The following is a 20806-nucleotide window of genomic DNA, read 5'->3' on the forward strand; positions in this document are numbered from 1 at the left end:
TCTCTCTCTCTCTCTCTCTCTCTCTCTCTCTCTCTCTCTCTCTCTTTCCAGAGTGGCTGTTCACTCTCGCTCTCTTTTCAGAGTGGCTGTTCACTTTCTCTATTTTCAGGGAGGCTGTTCACTCTCACTCTCTTTTCAGAGTGGCTGTTCACTTTCTCTATTTTCAGGGTGGCTGTTCACTCTCTCTCTCTCTCTCTCTCTCTCTCTCTCTCTCTCTCTCTCTCTCTCTCTCCCCTCTTTCTGTCTGTTTACTCTCTCACTCCATAGTAGCTGTTTACTCTGTCTCTCTTCAGAGTGGTTATTCACTCTTTCACTCCAGAGCTGTTCACTCTCTCTTTTCAGACTGGCTGTTCTCCGCCTCCCCCTCTCTCGCTTTCCAGAGCAGCTGTTCACTTTCTCTCTTTCCAGAGTGGCTGTTCACTCTTTCACTCTAGAACTGCTCTCTCTCTCTCTCTCTCTCTCTATACACAGTGGCTGCTCTCTCTCTCTCTTTCTCTCTCCAGAGTCCACGACAGAGCAGTGCAGGCTTTCTTTGCTGCAGCTCTCTCTCTCTCTCTCTCTTTCTATTTCTCTATCTCTCTCTCTAATGTGCTCTCTCTCTCTTTCTCTCTCTCTCACACACTCTCTCACTCTCACAGCGGCCCATGCATGGAGTGATGCTGCTGCAGCGCGGCGGTGAGGAAGGGAGGGGTTGCTGCTCCACTTTGCTGGCGCGCGCCGACCCCGCTCCTCTACAGTACAGCGGCTCATAGCCGAGAGCTCGCGCTGGCGGGGAGGGAGGGGAGCCGGACTGCAGCAGCGCAGAATCCCGTCCCACAGCGGCTCGAGCCGGCATGCTCTGAGCGCCCGGCCCCGGCGTCTTCTAGGGGCTTCCTTTCTCTCCTTTGCTTTTTTTTGCAGTTTGGTGCATTTCTGACTGCTCTTTTTTAAATGTTCATTTAATTTCCCCCCAATGCGACCACCGATCCCACCCCGTCCAGCGCGAGCCCCCCTGCCGCTGCTTCGCTGCTGATTCAGAAGAGCGCGCGGTGACATCGATTATGGCTCTGGTTATGGAACCTATAAGCAAATGGAACCCCAAGCAAGTGCTGGACTGGATGAAAGGTAAGCTGGTGCTGGAGAAGGAACGCGTGCACGCGCTCTCTCTCTCTCTCTCTCTCTCTCTCTCTGTTTCCTCCTCTCTCTTTTCTTGGTGGAGTGATTCATCTGGTGGACCTTTTTGCTCGGGAAGCTCACGGAGAAGAGAAGTGACACATGGCGCGCGTGCACGATGTGCTGTTATGTCATAAAGTGGTCAAGTGCATAGATGTGGATTACAGCAGACTTTACATTATTTTGTGCTCCTTGTTTTGCAAGAGCATGACCATCTTAAGATGGTTAAGATGGTTATGTTGGTCGACCAGCTTCGGTTTTGTGTAGACCAGTAGTACAGTACATGGTTTGTTTGGTTGAGTGTGGGTTTGATGGTTTAGCTTGGTCTATCAAGCTTGGCCAAGCTGGTGGACCACCATGAACAAGCTTGACCAAGCCAATTGACCATTATAGTCAGTACCTGGATCTAGATAACCAATACAAATATGCTTGTTCACCCTGATTGCCGACCATGACCAAGCTGGTTTGACCAGCATAATCAGGATGGTTGAGCAGCATGATAAACTTTACCAAGTCAGATAACCAATATAACCAAAAAAGCTTGCCCAAGCTGGTTGACCAACATGATCACACTATTTGACCAAGCTGGTTGACCAGCATAATAAAGCTTGCCCAAGCTGGTTGACCACCATGATTAGACTAGTTGACCATATAACCAATATAACCAATATAACCAATAATTTCAGTTGACCTAAGTGATTGACCAACAAGCTCAGAATCAAAAGCAAGGAGAATACACCATGCCAATCAAGAGCTGATTAACCAGCTATCCTACCAGTATAGCTTATATATTTTTTTAGCCCTTTTCAGCCACCTTGACCCTCAAAGGCTTGGGCTTAGACCATCCAAAACCAGCCACCAGCAAATCTGTTGCTGGTCCTGAGCTGGATTTTTTTTCCTGTGCAGGATTGGTACAACTGAGCCATCATGATGAATCCACCCTCGCCTTGGAGGGATTCTTACACATTCTTACACATTAAGACCCCCGTACCATGCTTTGGTTATGAGTCAGGCGAGTGACACTGTGTTGTTGTGGCTTAGGTTAATAGATAGCAGTCAGTGTAGTGTGATTCTGAACTGTACACTGCAATAATAGCCTTCAGACAGAACAAGCACCATGGACAGCTCACGCTGACCATACATGGCAAGTGTTGGGCTTGCTCGCGTTTTTGTTAATGGTTGAGCTCATGTGAACGGCTGTGATTGGCACTTTACGAAGCAGCTGCACGGCCTAGAAGCCCCTACATATGTATGATGTAATGCGTAGTAGACCGGGGCGAACTCCCTCCGTCATGGTGAAATCACCTTGATTACTCACCGAAACCCTTTTTTTCTTATCCTAATGTAATTCAATGTCTCTGTGAATTAAACACCCTGCTCGATTAATTTTGCTTCCCAGAATGTTCTGGGAATTGTAGTTTTTCTTTGCCCTCTAGTTGCACAGGAAATATTTTCTTTGCGGAAATAAACTCATTAACAAAAATCTTAATACATAATGCACCCAGATTGCTGCAAAATTTGGCATGCATTTATCCCTTCGTAAATTAAATTAGTAATTAATTGCAGGTGTGGTCTGATTAGACACTTGGGTTTTTCTTCAAAAGGGCATCAAATATGTCTGTAATATTTCCCTGCTGCTCCATAAAAATGCCCCCTTAGATGCTACCTCTGGGTAGTGTACCTCCTGGTGAGAGATCAGTGACTGCTACACATACTTGTGCTTGCTTGTCTTTTTATTAACGTTCAAGCTCAGGTAAACAACTGTAATGCATGGCCTCGAAACCAAACATACAGCATGTATGATGAAAAATGTTGTAGACCAGGGGCAAACTCTCTCTCTCACATTAAAATTACATTGATTACTCACTGGAAACCTGATTTGGAGAGCCAAAATTAGCTATGTTTTTCCCTCCTAATGTAAAAGTGCTTCAACTGTTGCTTAATAAACAAACAACTCTCAGAAGAGGCTACTTTTGGGTAGTGTACCTCTTGGTAAAAGATTGTTAACACACTCAAGGCATTAGACTGAGAGAAACAGGATGACAATTTCAACAAATTGCCCATCATCTAGGTCAGGGGTCAGCAATAGGCTGCCCACAGGCCAGATGCTTGGCGCGACTTTAGTTTCCACCCGTTCTCGTTTTTCTGCTCGTTCTTGGGCTCCCTATCTCCTTATAAAGACGTCCCCACCCCACCGTGTCTAAATGCACTAGCTGGGGCAGCAGTACTGTATTGAACCGTGACTTGGACTGGGTTTACCTGCTTTGAATTCAACTGTTCTGCAATTGGGTTCAACAACCCTCTGGGCTGGAGAGCTACTAGTCTTTTTGTCGCTTGCCACATAATGGCTTGGAAAATGTCTGGCCCGTGGCCAAACTTAATTCCCGATCCCTGATCTAGGTATCTGCTATCCACCCACCCAACAGTCTAGATTTTTTTGTTGTAAACAAGAAATTCAGACTGGAACCCAAATGGAACTGTATCAACTTTAGTGATGAATCCAGGTTCTGTTTGAGATGCATTGATGGTGAGAACATTAATGGTGTGATGATCTGGGGGCCCAATGCATATCATGGTCAGCCAGTCACCCAAGTAGTAATAAGAGGGACTCAAACAGCTTAGAGATATGTGCAGGATATGTCTTGTAATTGTGATCTTTTCACATTAGCCATGTGAAGCACTGTATCATGAGAAAACCATTCAGGAATGAAACTAGAACATTAGATAATGACAATTCCCTAAAAATAACTGTAAAATAAATGTAAAAATAACTCAAAAAATGTTACAGGAATGTTCTGTGTGAGCTGAGTGTTCTGCCCTGCTTCCCTTTATAGACTAGATCTGACAGCACTGATGTGGATGGATGAGGTGGCAATGGAAGCTTTCAGCACCTTCATTCAATAGTGATTATCATTTCGCTGGTTGGTGTGACAGATGAGCAGCACAGTGGAGTACAGTCCATATAGCATAGTTTTCATAGAATAGCCGGCCATCGCTGTCATGTACACCGAACACGTGTCATACATCACTTACACACCATTTGTTGGTCCTATTAGATCTTGTCTTAAAACAAAAGGGGGCTTCAGTGTAAATGATGATACTATGACTCAGAACTAGAATTGATTGGATTCTCCAATGGTTGTTCCCTATGATGGAAGAGCACTTTAATATGTGGTTCAATAAATAACCTTTTAAAAATGGCTAATATCTTTAGAGTCAGATGTGACATTCCAAAAGTAATGTGATAGCAGCATGTAGCATGTATAGCAATCGATCATGGAGTGCTACTTTCTAAAGTATGATCGGGAAATCGCTGGTTCGAATCCCAGTCATGCAGCTTGCCATCAGCTGCCAGAGTCATCAACTGGCACAGTCAATCAGCACAAGGTGTCTGTGAGCCTGTACCTGTGTATGTTGTGAGGTGCTATCTTGTAAGTGAGGTAACATTTTGGCATTTAGGCATTTAATATGAATCAATCTACAGTCACATTCGTGCTGGCAATGTTTCATATAAAAACGCAAAGGGGACAGCTTAGAAACAGGACCAACACCTGTGTAAGTTGTGAGGTGTTATCTTGTAAGTAAGGCTAAATACTGGCCACTGTGCTCATGGCAAGGCAATGCAGAAAGGAATACTCATACACATATCCCGCAGATCAATGTAGTATTTTTTTTTAGCTTCCATGAGACATGACAGAAGTCATAATAAATGATACTCCTGCTACTTCAGAGTGGCCTAGGGGACTGGCTAAAATCTTGGACCATCACTTTGCTTGGCATCAGCAGCCAGAGTCCGAGAGAGCACAGTTGCCCTTGCTTTCTGTCTCTGGTTGGGTAGATGGCACTCTAATCCCATTTCAGCAAACTGCAGAGGCTGCAGCATTTAAGGTGGGACCAAAAAAAACAGAAAATAAAAGCTAATAAAAACTAATAAAAGCTCCCCATCATTGAGGAATTAAACTAAATGAACTATTATAATTAATTGCTGCAGCACTTGCCCCCTTATAGAAGACAAGCTATGTCCTAACATTAACTAGTTAACCAGTGGCTAGGTTACTGAACATATGCGCTCCACTATTATAGCTATATCTGTATCGGATGCACAGTACGAAGAGAGACACCACTAAAGTATTTTTTAAAATATTTTTTAAAATATTTTTTTTACACTCTGCATATTTAAAAAAAAACTAAAACAGAAAGGAAGAACTGAAAGGAAGAAAATTCTTTATTTTTTATTGTCCTAATTGAAAAAGAAACTAAAACAAGAAAGAAAGTGAGGGAAGAATTATTATTTTTATTTTATTTTTGTATTGTGGTTTGTTACATACATTTTTTGGAGAAATTCTATTCTAGGTCTTTTGGATCCTTTGAATCTATGAAGCTTAAATATTAAAAAGTATCGGTGTCATTATCGGCATCGGCATCAGCAATACTGGCCTTGTGTTTTCTTGGTATCGGATCGATACCAAAATTCCCAATATCGCCCACCTCTACTGGTGATATAGAGATAAAATGGTGTAAAATGAAACAGTTGCTAGCAAGAATTGGGTTGACGGCAGGTCTGCTCATCACGGCATGCTTAGTGAAGGTGTCGCTTACATGGTGGGCTGGTAAGTGATTGGAAAATTTAGGGGGTGAGTGGTCAACACCGCATCTCCTGCTGATTGTGGTCGAAGCAAAAGTGGCTCTTGAGCATAAATGGACTGATGAGATAGCTTTCAGCTTTGACCACAGTCTGGAGATTTCTGCAGCCTCTCCTGAGTGCGAGCGGGATTTAGAGACCACTTCAGGGCTCAGGGCTTAGGACTGTAAAGTTGTGCTCTTTAAAAGGGAGATGTAATCAGGTCTGAGTATAAGTGTGTGTGTGTGTGTGTGTGTTTGTGTGTGTGTGTGTGTGTGTGGAAAAGGTGCTGCTGAAAAGCCTTCCAGACATCCTTATTTCATTATTTCATTCTCAAGGCGAAAATCTATTTACACCCCCATCTCTTCTTCCTCCCATGCACACACATACATACACATACACACACACACACACACACGCACACACACACACACGCAATTCCATTCAAGGCAATGCCGCTGATTCTATTGTGTAAGCAAATTACAGCTATTGTGCCATAGCAATGCGAGCGGCCCTACAATGCTCATGCAGCTTGAACCGCCGGTGCCGGCGAAGCCGCGCGGCTGTAAATGGGCCAGCCATCGCCATGGCAACGCCTACCCTGGTTGTAGATCTGCGTCACGCGCTGGGCCAAGAGGAGAGCTCTTCGTGAGGGAGGGTTTCTTTATATATATATATATATATATATATATATATATATATATATATATATATATATATATATATATATATATATATATATACATAGTTATATATTTATTTCTCAGTAGAGATTCCCCCTCGCCTCCTTCTGTTGCCGCTGCCGGGAGAATCCAGCCCCTGCTATGCGAGAATTACCCAGATAACATACCCATGTGGGGACTTTATGTGTAGCAAAACTGGCAACCAGAAGGTTCCTATATGTTGGCCCCGAAACTGCATATATGGAAGTCCCATGAGATGGGACCAGCAGGGGTTAAACATGGGCTCCATCTGAGCATGAGTTGTACATGACATGCACTAGATGCCTAGATGTGAGATTAAGGGGAGCTTTGGGGCCTGTTTGGAAAGATCAACTGGATCCCAGAAACAACACATGTGCAAAGTTATTCAGAGCCATTTATAGGTTTATGTTTGAGTAAAATAAACATTGTTGTTTTATTCTATAAACTACAGACAACATTTCTCCCAAATTCCAAATAAAAATATTGTCATTTAGAGCATGTATAAATGTTTAGAAGTATATATTTAGAAATGCAGAGCTTTTAGACCTCAAATAAGGCAAAGAAAACAAGTTCATAAATCAATATTTAATCACAGTTTTCATGCATCTTGGCATCATGTTCTCCTCCACCAGTCTTACACACTGCTTTTGGATAACTTTATGCTGCTTTACTCCTGGTGCAAAAATTCAAGCAGTTCAGTTTGGTGGTTTGATGGCTTGTGATCATCCATCTTCCTCTTGATTATATTCCAGACGTTTTCAATTTGGTAAAATCAAAGAAACTCATCATTTTTAAGTGGTCTCTTATTTTTTTCCAGAGCTGTGTATTGTTTTTGTGCAATTATTAACATTGTAAAAAATGTGAGCACACAATATTTAAAACCATTTCCTTTTCTAATGAAAACATAACAGATTTTAAATAAACAATAATTTTTTATTTGAATTTTTAACCAACAGTATGTAGCTGTCATGTTCTCATCCTGTTCTGTGTCTCTACTGTGTGTTCCTCCCCTGTCTCCCCCTTAGTGTTTTCACCTGTGTTCAGTTTTAACTCTGCCCCTTCGTTACCTGTCCCCAGGTGTTTTCTGTTTCCCGTCTATTTCTGCGAATATACAGCTCTTTTATTTCTGTGTTCCCTTTTTCAGTTCTTGTATGTCTTTATTTCTGTTTAGGTTGTTGGTTTTCCTTAGTTTCTAGTCTTTGTTAAAAACCAAAAAAACACAATAGGATATTGTTTTTATTGTTTTTATGCAATATAATAAAAATGACAAGTTTGATGATGCAGGTGATTTATTTCAGCAGTAGACTTTTCTTCAAATTATATTAAATGACAACAGCTTGTACCACGTTTAGCAGGAAATGGCCCAGTCCTATAAGCTGTGAGGTTTGTTTGATCAGACAGAGCTTTCAGGACGATTGGTGAAAATGGATTAATGAACAGTGTGTGCTGGCCTGTTTTACATAACGCTATGATGAACAGGTATTATATTATTTTTAAGCTTTAATTTGGGACAAGTGACTAAATCTGCCGTGTCTGAGCGTGTGCTGCCTGCACGGCAGAAACAGATGGAGTGCTGCTATAAGAGAATAGTCAGAATTCACAGATTGCCTCGCCATTTCATGAACAAAATGCCCACAGGACATATACAGTATACAGTTCCAAATGTAGCCATCATGCAAACCTGGACGTGGTCCATCTACAGCATGCGGATGTTATTAATGACTGCGTGGCTTTTCTGTGCAGATGTATTGATTTCTGCTTGCTGCTATTTTTTGCGGTAGGATCCAGTGGCAGACTGTGACTATTAGGCTTAGTCCTGTAGTTCAGGCCAGGACTGGGCAGTATCCACTTTTTATACCGACATACTGTCTCAAAATATTACTAGTGTACACACTTTTACCCTGGTGGGAGTAGTGTAAGCACCACAGATAACACCACAGATGGTCCTATAAAATGTGTTTTTTGTTTTTAGTACCATCTCATCCAGCATTGTTTTAAAGAGTCCAGTTTGCTCACATGGTCACAGACTACAGGAAAAGGCTCTGTACACTTAAACATTTTTTTTTTAAGGTAAACCATACAATACAAATGTTTAAGTGGTGGAGTAGAAGCCTTTTAGCATTAGTTTAGTTAGCAGGATTGCTAACATTCTGATCACCACAGAATACACTGACTGAAACCCCAATTATAAACATTTAAAAATAACAATAACAATTGGATTAAATGACTGTTGCTGGATAGACAAATAAAGGTTGGCATTTTGATGTTACAATGAAGGGCCATCCCAGTGGCAATTATGATACTGTACCACAATGGTGTGCTATTCTAATGGACATTATGACATCACAGTGCGGTGCAATCACAATGGTCATTATCACATCACAGTGTATTACTGTCACATTGGTCATTGTGACATCACAGTGGCCATTATGGCATCAGAATGGTGAGCTATTCTAGTAACTATTAGGACATCACAATGTTTTATTGTCACATTGGTCATTATAACATCACAGTGGCCATTATGGCATCAGAATGGGGAGACATTCTAATAGCTATTATGGTAGCACAATTGTCATTATGACATCAGAATGAAGTACCATCACAATGGCCATTATGAAATCACAATATATTATTGTCACATTGGTCATTGTGACATCACAGTGGCCGTTATGGCATCACAATATTGAACCATTCTATTAGCATTTATGATAGCGCAAAGGTCATTATGACATCACAATGGGGTGCCATCACAATGGCTGCTATTACATCATAATGGCCACTGTAGGATTGTCAACACTGCCATTATAACATCACAATGCCACCAAAATGGCCAGCACAAGTGCCATCACAATGGCGACTATGACATCACATTGAAATGCAACCAATCATAACAGCCTGTTGAATTTAGAGGAGAGGTTTGAATATGATCATAAAATTGATTCCCTGCACTAATTGGTATGTAACCTCTAATAAGCATCATGCAATAGAAGAAAAAATTTAAAATACTCGTCCATTTATAATAATTTTAGATTAATCGAACATGTGTAGATTTTAAATCATTATCAACTAGTGTTTTTCATCTACTGATGATCTTTGTTTTTTTGTTGTTTTTTTTTAAATGAATCCTTCCTTTTAAAAAATGCTAATATTGCTAATATAAGGATTGAAAGCAAGCGAGGGCCAATTAGGTTTATGTGAATAAATCAAGTTAATTGGTTCCCAATAGCCCTTATTCACTCTTAGCCTCACTAGCCTAGCATTTTTGGGTGCGGTATTCCTCCATTAATTAGGCAGAGCTAATACAGTGGTACGCAGCGCATGGAAACACTGCAAGCAAGGGAAAGTCATCCAAAGACACATTTCCGGCATTTCGCACAGAGGTGATTACACCACGCGTCGGTGGCTGAAGTCATGATTTTCCAATTGCTCTCGGGGCCTGATCTCCATATTCATCTTCCCAAATCTCTCACCATGTTTATCAGTGCATCACATCTTCATTACTGTTGTCTTCTCCTTGAGTCTGTGTTTATGCAAATGTGTGTTTATCTATGGAAATCAGCGTCTGCCCAGCGGAATATTTTAGCGGGGGAGACTCGCAAGAACACTCTGCTGGAGAACGCCGAGTGCAAATCTGCTGTTCTCTTCTTGTCCCATGCATTTTTTAGTACAGTAAAGGCTCTTCAGCAGCAGTAATGATAACACTGCTACAATAACATGATCTGGAAAGCCAGGCAGCGCAGTAGCTCGTGCCATGGCCCTGCTCAGAATTTGTCCAGATTGTAACTTTAACTTTTATTAAACCTTTATTTCTTTATTATCTATATTTTGTTCTAAAGAAAATAATAAAAAGATTAAATTAAAGAAAGTGCAGATTCAACTATAGATTGCAGTTACTGCAGAAACTGTGAGTGTGGTTGCAGTGCTGATTCGTTCGCTGGTTGCTATGGTGTCTCTGCTGTTTGCTAAGCTGCTGCTAAGCGGTCGCTAGGTGGTTGCTAAGGTGTTGCTCTGGTATTCGAGAATTGTACGAAAACCGTACATCGTATAATTTCATATAGCATATTTTCAGACACAACAAAATTAAAAAAATGTTGATGTATACAGGCGTGCAAATTGCTCCCCATTTATTTTTAATAGGCAAAAAACAGAAATTTGCAAAGTTTTAATGAAAATAGTATGTCCAATTAAAAAGCTGTATACAAACCAACTATTCCAATCATTACGCACATTTTAGAAGTCTCGAAATATCTTGAAAATTGTGCCCAAGTTATCAAGAAAAAAACAGGTGGAATAATAATAAGACGAATAATAAGACTTAAACAAAGAAAAATACTGTGATCACACTAATTAATACAATTTAATCAGTATCACATTTGTGTTCAAGACTTTTCAAGAATTTATCATGATTTAAGCACCCTATTCCATGGTGAACGAGCAGGTCAGTTTCCTCTGTTGAGAAGCATTGGACATGGCCAGGCAGCTGCACCATTGAAATAGCAATCCATCAAAAGGGAATGGCAAGTGATATTGCATGTTTTGATTCATGCAATTCGCTTACTTTTCCTGTTGTTATGATAGCAAAGACACACTAACATTTTTCATAACAATCTTCAGTGATAAGCTCAGCTGCAGTCTGAATTTATTTATAGTTTTTGAGATTCTGTCTGGGATTAAAGCGAAACTTAACGTGAAGCATTGCTCTGCTGCACGTGTGTGTCACTTACAAAGCATGAACCCTTCAGACAGATTTTAATATGTAAACAGCCTAAAGTAAATATCAGATTTGGTCAGGAAAAAAATCTGATTTGGAGCCACTTTTACCTGCTGTGTGAACGTAACTTTAAACCGCATTTTAGGTTAAATGCATTAGACATATTTAAAACATACAGATTCATTACAACTCTGATGAGTTAAAGCATTTTTAGGAGCCAGAAAGCAATTCTGCAAACAAAACTCCTCCCAGTACAACAGAAACAACCACAAAATATGCATATTCTGTTCACACAAAAATCGGTTTTAATTCGGACTAACTAGAGATGCATCTCAATCTCATCAGGATACAAAGCAGATACCATTCACATGAATTGACCAGGTGTGAACATGACCATTAATTAACATCATCAATGTGCAAAGTGATTTATTGTGATGCTCACTCAACCATTTAGGCATAAATTAAGAAGCCAGTCCTGAACGTTTGTCTTCTTTTGGCATCTTTGTACTCGTTCAGTTACTGTTATTTTCAATGGTTGGCTATATGACCCATTTAGCCGGGCAATTCCCACCAGCAGCGCACCCATAACCGCCACACTGATTTAGTTCCTTATTGCAATTACAGTGGACAGCTATCCCACTCCTTTATCTTTTCTTTTTCGTACCCAGTGGAGAGAAAATCAGCCATAAACACAGAAAGAACTCCAGTGTTGCTATGGAGTTGCAGTAGCCTATCGATCCAGCCCGACTAATTGCGTATAGCTACTGGCTGCTCGCTCATAGTACATTCCTTGCTGGGCTGAAGGTAGAGAAATTTGCTGCTTCTCTGTATCTCCTCCTCACGCTCCCAAAGCAGCGTAGATTGTATTCTGCCTCATCCTCCCCTTATGATTTTCCATCCCTCGTTCAGCTCCCTCCACTCGTTTCCCTTTGATCTCATCACTGGACTGTCTGCAATTCTGTCTGCAATCAGCAGCAGCGCCGAGCAAACAGCTCCCATGAAAAAAGCTCTCCTCCTCTGATAGTCCACTTCAGTTTTATTGTTTCTAATCAGCACGTCCACATAATTAACTGCTATTAATATCAGTTAGTACACACTGAAACTTCTGGGAAATTAAAAATGCACTTTATTCTTACTCGAACACTTGTTATAATTGGCCGGCGAATCTTTGTGAAGCTTTGTAATCCAGCACATCACGTGTGAAATTAAATAATGTTGGTTAGTTAAAAGACTGCAGATCACTGAGGAGCAAATCTCCCTTTTTAATGAACGAGTTTTTATTTGTTGTGGTATTTAAACATTCTATATTTCGGAACATCTAGTTTGTCTAATAAATGCTTTATTATTCATGAAAAATGCAAATTAGGTGACTAAACAAACCGAACAAACCCATAATAATTTTCGTGTTTATTACTATGTGCAATAAAACTGTTATTATCGTTAATAACTATACTACTAAATACTATATTATGTGCAATATCTCAATTCATTGTGTGTATCATAATCTGTGTACCATTTACGTATTTTTTATTTATCTATGTGAGGTATAATAGAAAAAAAAAAAAAAAACGTTTCCTCTAATCTTAGTTTTCTTTACTTATATATTTTTATATGTTTTTGTTTTTATATTGTCTTTAATCTGTCTTAATTCCCCTCTGTGGGAATAATAAAGGATTATTTTATTTTATCTTTATTTTTATCTTATCTTACCTATAGTGGCTGAAAAGTCATCAACCAATCATGTACGCCTGTCATGACATGCTAGGTTTTATATTATTATACATTTTTAGTGGCATAAAATTATCCTAAAATGTCAATAATATCATTTGATTAATAATATAATTTATCACATTTTTTTTTCAGACAGTACATTTATTTAGACTTCAGTTTATTTGTGTGCATTATACTCTCAATATAGACTGACATGCCAAAAGTCATGGGATTGGAGTGTGAAAATTGATCATGAGATGGCTTGGGAATGCACACACCTGTACATGTTGTGAGGTGTTAACTTGTGAGTCAGATGAACAGTGTCCAGCTTGCTCATAGCAAGGCAACAGTTTGAGGCCTAATGAGACATATCATTTAATTTATTAAGAGATGGGAATACTAATTTGCTTATTGCTATTATAGAGAAAACACCCTTTTACTCATGAGAAAATTGAAAAATTTGAGATTTTAAACCATTTATATGCACGGTATGTCAGTCTTTATTTATAATGTTAATATATACATATAAATGATCGCTTCCTTTTCACATAAATGTCAGAAACAGACTATATATTAAAAATACATCAATATTAAACAAATGTAGGGCATGTCTCCTTTAAAGTGCAGAATGTTCACTTCTCTTTGAAGTTTTTTTGTCATGGTAACCATATAACAATTACAGCCATTACTATACTAACCCCCCACTCCACCTCCCATTTCAAAGGACAATATATATATATATATATATAAATGAAAAATGAACATGAGTATAAAAACTGTCACAGTTATTACTTGGTTGTAAATCCTCAGCAGTTGATAATTGCCTGAAGTCTGTGACTCAGACATTAGCAGACGCTGGGCATCTTCCAGAGCGCTGCCTCGTAATGCATCTATTTTCAGTTCCTGCTTGTTTGGGAGCGTTTTGCTTTTAGTCTTGTCTGCAGTAAATGAAATGCACGCTCTGTTGGATCAGGTTAAGAAAATTGCAGTTTTTTGGATCTTTCTGTGTGTTTCTGTGTGTTTACAGTATGTTCAGTTTTATAGTTATTTTACAGTTCCAAAAATGTGTGATACAATGTTGTGGTGATTTTATGGTGTATTACTGTATTTTAGTTTAATTAGTTAGTTATTTGTGTTAAAATGTCCATTGTGATGTCATAATGGCTGTTTTGATGTTATATTGGCCATTGTGTTGTCATAGTGTCCATTTGGATGGCACTACTTTGTGGTGTTACTGTGATGGCACCCAATCGTGAAGCTATAATTGACATAATGAGGTCATAATGGTCATTGTAATGTCATAGAGGCATTTGTGATGGCACTCCTTTGTGGTGTCATAGTAGTCATTGTGATGGCACCCCACTGTGATGCTATAATTGAGATAGTAATGTCATAATGTTTAATATGATGTTATATTGGCCTTTGTGATGTCATAATAGCCTTTGTGATGGCACTCCTTTTCTGGTGTCATAGTGGTCTTTGTGATGGCACCCCACTGCGATGTTATAATTGACATAGCGATGTCATAATGTTTATTGTGATGTTATATAGGTCATCATGGTGTTATATTGACCACTGTGATGTTATAATTGACAGTGATGCCATAATTGTCATTGTGATGTTATATTGGCCCTTGTGAAGTCCTAATGGCCCATGTGATGATACTCCTTTTCTGGTGTCAAAGTGGCCATTGTGATGGCACCCCACTGCGATGTTATAACTGACACAGCGATGTCATAATGTTTATTATGATACTGTATTGACCATTGTGATGTCATAGTGGCCATTGTGATGACACCTTACTGTGATGCTATAATTGACATAGTGATGTCATAATGGTCATTGTGATGTTATATTAGCCATTGTGATGGCACTCATTTTCTGGTGTCATAGTGGCTATTGTAATGGCACTGTATTTTGATGTCATGATGTCAGTGTGATGATGCTGATTGTCATAGTAGACATTTTTCTGATAACATGAAAAGGAATCAGGTTGGAATGATTACGGAAATTTCTACGAACACAGAATGTGTTACTACTGAAAAAAAAGATAAACAATAATAACTTTCATAAACCTAAATCAAGGACATTCCATATGTTGTTTTGTGTGATTGAGTACCTACCCCCTGCAGTTTGCATAATGTCTCTCTCTCTCTTTTCCTCTCTCTGTTTTTCTCTTTAATATGCTGACTCTCTTTCTCTTTTGCTAAATGCTACTATTGAGCACCTGTGTAAATAGAAGGATACTCTTCAGTCCTCTGTTCGATAAATCTGTCGATCTAATCTCTAACCAAGAGCAATGGAAATGCTTTCTCCCTCCGATGAACTGTTTCTAATCAGTTGTTGAGCGTACCCTGGTTGATTTTTTCTCCCGTGAGAAAGCATGGAAATACGCCCTCAGCTTCTGTAAGTGAAGCAAAGAATTTACTAGATTCAGATGAACGCATCATTTCCACGTAAATTATCATGCTTTTCATTCTGTCTATTAGTTTAGTTTATTTACGGTTTGTGGTAATTGTGCAAGTAGAATATATTTTATTCATGTGGAAATAATGAACACATTTGAATCTAGTAAATAAAACGCATTACTATTTCAGTGTGACTGCTGCTGCTGCTGCATGGGTCTGTCTTGGAACACAACATGTCTCAACAAATGAATTGAATGATAGAAAGACAGACAAATAGTAAGTAGTTGTTAACCAGGGATATATTATAATTATGGAATTATTGGAGGGAATGTTTAACTTTTTTTTACCTTTATAATTTCCTTAAAGAAAGAGATAGAATTATAGATACATAGGTAGGCTAGTGGAGGATGGAAGGTAGGTAGGGTAGTCGGTTGGTTGATTGACTGGTTTGTTGGTAGCTAGGGTAGTTAGGTAGGTTGACTGGTATGTAGGTTATTTGATTGGTTGGTTGACTGGTAAGTATGTAGGTCGGTAGGTATGCAAGTTGGTTGGTTGGTAGATAGAGTTGATAGGTAGTTATGTCAGTTGGATGGTTGATTGTGAATTGGTAGTATGTTAGTTTGGCTAGTTGGTAGTTAGGAAGTTGGTTGTCTGGTTAGTTATTAGTATGGTAGGTAGGTAGGTTAACATGGTAGTTAAGTATGTTGGCTGGTTGGTAGTTAAGAAATTGGTTGTCTGGTTAGTTATTAGTTTTGTAGGTAGGTTAACATGGTAGTTAAGTATGTTGGCTGGTTGGTAGTTAGAAAGGTGGTTGTCGGGTTAGGTGGTAGTTTGGTAGGTAGGTTATCTTGGTAGTTAGGTGGGTTGGCTGGTTGTGAGTAGTTAAATAAGTTATTTGGCTCATTGGTTGGTTGGTAGGGTAGGGTAAGGTAGGACATGGCATAGACAGGACAGTTTAGAATAGATGGATGGATGGATAAATGGATGGATGGATGATAGATAGCAAAAACTACTCAACTAAGTAAAGAAAAAAAAAAACTTTAAGAAAAAATGATCAGTCAATCTGAAACATTTCAAGAGTTTTGAAAGTATCCGCAAGTGCAGTTCTTGCAAAGACCATCAAAAACTAATATGATGTTATGATGAAACTGGCCCTCATCAAGAAAAGGAGGCGCAAGTGTTCCCTCTGTTGTACAGGATAAGTTAGAGTATTTTGGTTTGGTTAACACTTTTAAGTTACTACATGATTCCTTATGTATTCCTTCATAGTCTGATAGATCACTTCACTATTCATTTACTGTGCAGGAAAAAAATAATAGTAAAAACATTAAATAAAAGAAAGTGAGATACTGTTGATTGGTTGCTTGGTAGATAGGTAGATATATACCTTTTATCTATGGTCAGGAGGGTCTATAAGGATACCTGTCCCCAGACAGCCTGCATCTCAGTGTGGGTTTTGACTTGCCTGCACACTGTACAATATGCTTTTTCTCTGGATTAGCCACCCAGGGACCTTGAGTAAACAGACACTGCTAGTTTTCTGACACAACACAGCAGAGAGCGTTCACACTGGTTACATCACACCCTGATAATAGCAGCCCTCGTGACAGAAAGGCTGTGTTGAGATTTATGTTCTATATGTAGGTGCGGGCAACGCAATATGTTATTGTTAGCATGATAAATTATGTTATACTACACTTATCTGAGAATATTGTGTGGTCAGGATTTTTAGATCTGAACAACAGAACAGTGTTGTATTGTATGTGCCATTTAGTAAATAAAAAATGATATATTTATACACACATACTTACACACACACACAGTTTGTCTAGTCTCGGTAGAGAAGTATTGCCAGTAGAATAGGACTCTCCAGAGTAGATAAACACAAACCTTTTGGTGCCATGACTAATGCCAGTGTGTAGTGTTCTCTGGAATGATAGTGCTCTCTCCAATACTTTAGGGATGAGCTGGGGATGAGGTGGGGTGGTGATCATCAAACATCTCCAAAATGTAGTAGAAAGCCAGTAGACACAGTTAGTTTATAAGTAACAATGAATTAGCAGATTTCCTAATCCATACTTTTGTCCATATAGTGTATTTTAACCTGTCATAGAAAGCCAATTAGCAATAATACAAAAAAGAAATGGTCTTGGTGAAAAAAATTCTGAATGGAGTTCCTACAGGAAAATGCTCATCCACATACTGCTACCATCTCAAGGGCCTCAGTCCCGACATAAAATCTGGAATGGAATGGAATATTGCAGGACACCATTAGGAACCTCTACAACTTCATGTCAAGACGTCTGGCATGTTGCATTAGACTAGACACTACTTCTCTATGTTATCAGGCCAGATCAGTCTAAATTGTTTATCATATATTGTTCCTGCTAACATTTATTGCAACTATTTGATGATAGGGTTGAATATATACAGTATGGGTCCTATTTTAGCGTACTATAGCGCACCAGTCAATTCATGCAGATCATGCCGCTGGATTTAGGGCGTGTCCTTATGTCTGTGGTATCGGAAGGGCACAAAAAATATGCCCTTATGTGGCTCCAAATGGGCAAAAGGCATGAACTAATTCTCTTAATTAATCATGGGTCTGTTTTGGGCATAACGTGAAATAAAACATTCAATCAGTGTGCCAGTCGGCATTCCTTTTAAGAGGCAGGTGAGCTCTGACTTTGGCGCGTTCGTATCTTAACAGCGTGGTGCTTTGGCGCGTCTCAGCAGAGACAGATACTGACCTGCGCATTCACACTGTGAAAATACGGCAGCAGCTCATTTAAGGGAACAGCAATGTTATTTTATTCTTTAGTCTGTTTACTGTTAATATGAAAGCTGAATTTGGTGCTACTGCATGGTTAAGATATGATTGTGCGGCTGACTGTTGACTGTTGTCATGATTTTAATCAGTCAGTGGCGCACGCCAAAATAGAAACGCGCCAGAAATGTATTTGCATGATAGGGCCCTATATGTTTGACCATGGCTGCTGCTACACCAAAGCTCAGAGAGCTTGTGCAGCAACTCAAGACCCAGACAAGCCACAAGCTGTTCCCCCCTCTGGGGTTTGGCAGGAGGTACAGCAGCATCAAACGCTGATCACCAGATTGAGAAGCAGTTTCTCCCCTTAAGCTGTTTGCATCTGCTGCGTCCAGATACATATGGACTCGCACACGCTTTCTGGGGTACAGCTATATCAGAGCTGTCACTATTGATTATATTACATCTCAAGTAATATACTAATTAATTGCACATGCAGAGTTTACACTATATAATAGGCAACTTAAAATAATTTAAATTGCGCCTATGTATAAATTTTACCAGTTAGGTATTAAGAAGCAGTAAAGCCACTCAACTGAAGTACAGCATTATAAGGATGAGTTTCAGTGAAGTTTCTCCAGCACTAAGGCTGGGTGCAGCAGCATTAGCATAAGCCGCTAGCCGCAGCACTAGCACTTTCAAGTATAAGTTCAGAGGCGAGTATATTTTGCACTGTAATCTGCATGGTTGCCATGTTAAAACAAGCTAAATGGAACAAACTGCTAGCGAACTGATAGCGCTCTGCGGTTAGCGGCTAATGCTAATGCTGCTGCGCCCAGCCTTAGTGCTGGAGAAAATTCACTGAAAACTCACCTAGTGTTGCTTAATATGCCTTATAATCTGGTGTGCCTTATGAATAGGGTTGCAGCGGTAACCGGTTTCACGGTATACCGTGGTATTAAAATGCACGGTTATCATACCGTGTGTGTTTGCTTATTACCGGTAAAACGCAAGCCAGCGGAGAAACTCAACCGCGCATGCGCAACTCTGCTCCGCTTCAGCTACTCAGCACACAGCGGTGAGAACGGCAGAAAGTGCATCAGACTAGAGCTTCATTAACAATTATTATTGTTAATGAAAACGAACCAAATAACGAAAACTGAAAGTGAAACTTAACTAACTTATTTATAAGCGCTGTTTTCACTCCCGCAGTTCTACAGCGGGAGGTGTTGTGCTGATTCTGTCCGCGAAGCGGGAGTCGGATTGAGCAGGGAGTCGGATTCGGCATAACAGCGGCAGCGCGGCAGCACCTCGCGGCCCCCGCGGTGTTAGTTGTAAGCGCTCGCGCTAGCCGCAAAATACGACAGAAAACACTGAGAAACTGCAGAATTATGTATTGGACTAAAATGAGCACGAGGAGATAAAAGAGAACCTTTAACTGTGAGTAGCTCATATCAGAACACGCAAATCTCTCTCTCTCTCTCTCTCTCTCTCTCTCTGTGTCTCTCTCTCTCGCACGTGAACTTCTCCGCACTGTGTTTAGCTGTTCTTAAAAATCATTTTAATTAAATAATAGTTCTATGCTTCTATGTTAGTGTTAATTAACATAATTCTGATCATATTTCGCTCATTCAAACAGCCTGAAAACAGACTTGTAATCTTGTAATCAACAAGCTTGTAATCAATGTGGCCGTAAAGTCACAGCTAAAGGAGGAAATGCATCAAACCTGTTCTCCCATCTCCGAGAACACCACCCCGCTGTGCAGCGCAAAGTATGTGTTCAGTTTATAATTTTAATCTGAACCTAAATAAAACCTCTTTGTAGTCGTGCACAACCCATGCGGTAAGCGCCCGCAAAAGCGCTGAGTTATCCGAAATTCGGGCACGCAGGTACAGGCGTGAAGTGCGTGCTACAATGGATTCACGTGTCCGTGTAAAGGTCCTGGCCGGACTGGATGTGAAAGACGCCATTCATTTACATGCGTTCATTTTCAAATTCTGACGTGCCTGTTTTTCATATGTTGAAGGTTTTAAGTAGTGAAAGCCTTAAAATAGAAATCTCTATTGTGAGGATCATGTCAGAAATAAATCCCCTCTTTCTGCAGTATCTGGTTATATACCAACTTTTTTTATATATATACACTCTTAATGCCCTTAAGAGTAGTGGAAAAACATGGTTTCCTTCACCTGATGGTGTAGTTTCTACAATAAATAGTTAATTGAACAAAAAACTTTGTTGTAATTTCTTTAAGGGTCAGTTTAATAATATATGTAACAAACTGTGATACCGTGATAACCGTGATACCGCGGTATTTTCCGAGACGGTTATCATACCGTGAAAATCTCATACCGTTGCAACCCTACTTATGAATGAAGATAAACTAGAAAATAGATGTTTATTGATGTTTTTTTTTTATGTTTGTGAAAACATTAAGTTACTTTTTGTATGCACCCATTGCTGACACAGATGTGCAAATTTAACTCTATACACACAATTTGTCTAGTTCTTGTCTAGGAAATATTACCAGTAGAACAGATAAAAATAAACCTGATGGCACTATGTCTCTCGCTCTTTTTCTATCTTTTTTTCCGTGTCTTTTGCTACAGTAAAAGCTTCACATTATCAGGGTTGCTAATCAAAACCCCAGGAGTCCCGAGAGCATTAAAAATCTCATTTCCAGTCCCAGTTTTTAACACGTTGAAGAGGCTGCTGACCTGATAATGCAGAGTAGT

General features: G+C 39.6%; 1 protein-coding gene across 3 annotated transcripts in view; it reads left to right on the forward strand.

Annotated features, from left to right (window-relative positions):
* Window positions 1-490: 490 nt before the first annotated feature.
* LOC103038776 (connector enhancer of kinase suppressor of ras 2) overlaps window positions 491-20806 on the forward strand; it is a 117905-nt gene continuing 97589 nt past the window's right edge. For 2 of the 3 annotated variants that reach the window (XM_049484367.1, XM_049484366.1), the window contains exon 1: window positions 492-1104. In XM_049484367.1, coding sequence (XP_049340324.1) covers window positions 1041-1104 — 64 coding nt within the window. In that variant the 5' untranslated portion in view covers window positions 492-1040. Of the gene's footprint in view, window positions 1105-20806 lie in introns of all 3 variants that reach the window. The other variant, XM_049484365.1, reaches the window with a different exon arrangement.

This window comes from Astyanax mexicanus, chromosome 10 (assembly GCF_023375975.1).
Source record: "Astyanax mexicanus isolate ESR-SI-001 chromosome 10, AstMex3_surface, whole genome shotgun sequence".
NCBI lineage: Eukaryota > Metazoa > Chordata > Actinopteri > Characiformes > Acestrorhamphidae > Astyanax > Astyanax mexicanus.